At 55.7% G+C, this 4,090-nt stretch overlaps 1 protein-coding gene across 2 annotated transcripts in view; it reads left to right on the top strand.

Annotated features, from left to right (window-relative positions):
- Window positions 1-956: 956 nt before the first annotated feature.
- The window catches only part of LOC103747287 (probable low-specificity L-threonine aldolase 2), a 5,954-nt gene continuing 2,820 nt past the window's right edge, over window positions 957-4,090 (top strand). Inside the window, exons 1-4 of one of the 2 annotated variants that reach the window (XM_008849641.2) lie at window positions 957-1,257; window positions 2,385-2,423; window positions 3,518-3,562; window positions 3,744-3,832. In XM_008849641.2, the coding sequence (XP_008847863.1) occupies window positions 975-1,257; window positions 2,385-2,423; window positions 3,518-3,562; window positions 3,744-3,832 (456 nt within the window). In that variant the 5' untranslated portion in view covers window positions 957-974. Of the gene's footprint in view, window positions 1,258-2,384; window positions 2,424-3,169; window positions 3,286-3,517; window positions 3,563-3,743; window positions 3,833-4,090 lie in introns of those variants that run through there. The other variant, XM_017802351.2, reaches the window with a different exon arrangement.

The following is a 4,090-nucleotide window of genomic DNA, read 5'->3' as shown; positions in this document are numbered from 1 at the left end:
TTCAAGCTTGGGGCTGGAGAGGTGGTTAAGAACAGCGGCTGCTCTTGCTGAAGACACAGGTTGAATTCCCAGCACTGACGTGGCTTAACAACCATCAGTAACTCCCCTTCCTGGGGATCCTGCACCCTATCCTATTCTGGCCCCTGCAGACATTGTATGCACATGGTGCGCATACATACATGCAGGCAAGACACTCATATACATAAAATAAAAATAAATCATAATTTTTTTAAAGTTCAGGGTCATTCCTTGGCTACATAGTAAATTCAAGACTAGTCTGGGATACATGAGACTGATGGAAAAATGGTGGAAAGTTAATTTTTTTTTTTTTAAGTGTGCACGAGTGTATTGTCCGCATGTGTGTAAGTGCACATGTATCGTGCAATGCTGACGGAAGGCAGAAGGCGACGCTGGATCCTCTGGAACTGGAGTTAAGGATGTTTGTTAACCACCATGTAGGTGCTGGGAACCGAACCTGGGCGCTCTTCAAGTGCTCTTAACCGCTGAGCCATCTCTCCAGCTCCGGAAGGCTGTTCTTTGGCGGGAACATGGCACCATATATCAGTGCTGAACTCGAGGCAGCTGACCACCGGACTCAGGTAGCTTTAGGAATTTGCATTAGCGTCTTTGTTTCCTAATCTGTAAAACAAGGACTCTAACATCTTTTCCCAGAGTGATTGGGACCCTTAACTAAGCAAAATCTGTTGTTTTTAGAGCAGTGCCTAGTACACAGTAAAAGCCACCTGAGCGTCGGCTGCATAAACGCCGGCACCGCCTGGGTTTCCTCTTCTCTAAAGCAGGAGTCTTTTAGCTACCATTCCAAGCCCACCTGGTCAGCGCTAAGACGGAAAACGAACTACAACTCCCAGCATGCCGCGCCCCCGCACGGAGGGAACTACAACTCCCGGCATGCTGCGGGGCTCACCCGCTGCCGCCTAGACCCTGGTGAGGCAGCACGGACTACAACTCCCAATATGCCCTGGACCTGCCCGGCCCAAGTCCGCGACCTTAGGGAAGTCCAGCTGCTCGGACCCCCGACTCGGATCCGAGCTCCTGCCTCCGCGATGCTCCGCAGACTGGCCCTGTCGGGGTTCGGGGCCCCCTTGGCGCGGTGGGCTGGGGGCTGGGCGGGGGTCCAGGCCCACGTGGTGGACCTGCGCAGCGACACGGTGACCCGGCCCGGGCCGGCCATGAGGCGCGCCATGGCCGAGGCGGTCGTGGGAGACGATGATTACGGCGAGGACCCCACCGTCCGCGGTGAGCCGGGCGAGCAGGCCCCGGGCGAGGAGCAGTCCCCTGGCGGGGGTCGTAGCGGCGACCCCGGGGCGCTGTCCATGGTGATGGCGGGGAGGCCGGCCTGGACGCATGGTGCAGCCTCGCCCGGCGTTTGGGGATGCACCTGCCGCACCTAGGCTTTGCGTCTTTGCGCTCAGTCCTGCCCATCACTAGGGAGAAAAATGCAGATTCTTGAGCCCAGAACCAGACAGACATGCCCAGCCAGAGTCTGCATTTTAACTGCACCACCGGGTGATATTTGTACACATTGCAAGGAGCCCATATCTGGAAAAGGGAATAACCAGGGTTTGAACCAGGTTTTTTTGTTTTTGTTTTTAATGTGTATGAGTGTTGTGTCTCCATGTATATAAGTGCGCCCGTATCGTGCAATGCCCATGGAGGCCAGAAGAGGACATGAGATCCCCTGGAACTGGAGATACAGACGGTTGTTGGCTGCTATGTGGGTCCTGGGATTCAAACCCGGGTCTTCTGCAAGAGCAGCCAGTGCTCTTGACCACTGAGCCATCTCTCCAGCCCCTGAACCAGGTCCTGGCTGTGATACCTATAACTATTCTCCTTTACTCACTGACCCCACAAAGACAAAACTAATCTAGAAAAGGAGGCTCTCTGCTCTCTGCTCCCCCGTGGGAGGGGGGATCCCATACGTAGGGAGTGATTCAGGAGATGGTGACCACAGCCTACTGTTAAGAGTTGCTGTTAAAGTGCACTTGTAGTCAACTAATCTAGAAAAGGAGGCTCTCTGCTCTCTGCTCCCCCGTGGGAGGGGGATCCCATAAGTAGGGAGTGATTCAGGAGATGGTGACAACAGCCTACTGTTAAGAGTTGCTGTTAAAGTGCACTTGTAGTTCTGCTGGTATCTGTGCAGCATCTGCTGGTCTAGGGATGAGCCATTTGACCCCTCAGGGCCTGTCTGTGAGTCTAGGGGTGATTGGAGCTGATCCACATCAGTCTAGTTGACACAAGCTGTTACCAGGAACTTCAAAGACTCAGCCACTGCTCAGCAGGGTGTAAACAGGTCACCACATCAAAGCTGGGGGACATGCTGGCCTTCACCCAGGACTGAGGAGGATGTCTTGTGAACCAGAGAGCTGGGAAGAGGAGAGCGGAGCCCCTGCTAAGGGTGCAGCGCAGCACTGGGGGCAGGAAAGGGGGTGCCAACTCCGAGAGAGGTGAAGCAGGTGTAGGGTGGAGACTCCGCTGTCTTGAGGACAGAGGTCAGATCACTTCTGCCTCACATACCCTGCCACAGTCAGAAAAGACAGGCGCTGTGGGCTTTAAGGGGGCCTTTCACTCACCCTCCAGCTGCACCCTTTATGCCCTGTCAGCTCCCCAGAGAGGCCAGCTCCCCAGAGTCTCCCCTCCCAAGGCAATGTGGAGAGGAAGTCAGCTAGGAAACCGCAGGGCCTCACCTGCTGACACTGATGGGAAAGGAAGAAAAACAGGTGTGAGGTCTGGGCGGGAAGTGGGGTTCAAGCCGCAAGAGAGTTTCAGTGACCTGGGGTTGGGGAGGAGGTGATGTCAAAGGATCGACAAGAGGGGCCTCTGGACCTGAACCGTGGTTACTAAGACCACAGACTACACAGCTGGAAGATGGGCTTCAGCCCCACGCACGGGCCCAAGGGCTCTTCTCTGAACAAAGGTACTTTTTTGAAGGGAGAGAGTTACACAAGGTCTTGCTGTGTATCCCAGGCTGGCCCCAAACTCAAGGTGGTCCTCCCATCTCAACAGAGTACTGGGATTACAGGTGTGTATCACCACACCCAGTAACACATGCACTTTGAACTGTGCCTGGTGATGTACAAGCAGGGCAGAGTGGCTCTGAGTAATTGATAGACAGTCCTGCCCCATCCTCCCCCCCCACACACACACACCACCACCCTGGTCTCTGCTCACATTCCACCCCTCTATGATGGGATCTGTGACTGGTGGGCTTATTCCTTGATTTCTTTTGGTTGCAGCCAGTGGAGCAACCTGGCAGATGGGGGCGGGGTGAGTTCTACAAGTCTACCCCCCCCAGCTCTTTTTCTTCTGCAGCCCTGGCCTGGGTTAGGCCCTATTAGTCCCTTATTAAATATCCTTCCAGTTCCCCGGTGTTCTTGTGCCCTCTGTTTACCGCTATGGCCTGCTACTGGTGCTCTGGGCTGCCTGTCCCCCAGGGGCATCATCCCAGGCACTCTTCCCTGCAGAGGTGATCTGCAGGGGACCTCAGGCTTGGGTGCAGGCTGTTTGTTCATGCCCAGCATTAGCAACAGAGCCCTCCCGAGTTGTGTAGTGCACCAGCTTTCTAACACATAGCAGTGAGGCATCTTGGGGGCTGCTGCCTCCTAATTAGCAGAAGGCACCATGAATACCCTGGGACCCCAGGCTCCGCCTGGCCAAGCTAAACAGGGTCAAAGAACCCTTTTAGACCCAGTGCCAAGTCCTGCCCTCCTCCCCGTCTGTCTCAGTGATGGGTCACTGCCGGCGCCGGGGTTCCCAGGTCCTCCTTGGGCAAGAATGCCACCTCCACGTCTATGAGCAGGGCGGGGTGGCTCAGGTAAGGACCAGGCACCACTCCCTGGAGCTTTGGACATCCTCAAGGCAGCCAGAATGCTAGGGGAGGCACCTGCTTCCTAGGCACTGGGCTAGGACCTGCATGGGAGGAGAAGGAGAGTCTGAGATGGGAAGGAGAGCCCAGTCCCAGGTTTGCTCTGTGGGGTTTGCAGTAGCTCCGTGTGGCTGATGCCTTGGTACTCTACTGCCCCCTGGTGGGCTCCTGGAGCATCAGCAGGCCAAAGCAGCACACACACACCCC

The sequence above is a fragment of the Nannospalax galili genome, unplaced genomic scaffold (assembly GCF_000622305.1).
Source record: "Nannospalax galili isolate Female #2095 unplaced genomic scaffold, S.galili_v1.0 scaffold945, whole genome shotgun sequence".
Taxonomy (NCBI): Eukaryota; Metazoa; Chordata; class Mammalia; order Rodentia; family Spalacidae; genus Nannospalax; species Nannospalax galili.
This window is presented reverse-complemented; position numbering and strand designations above follow the sequence as displayed.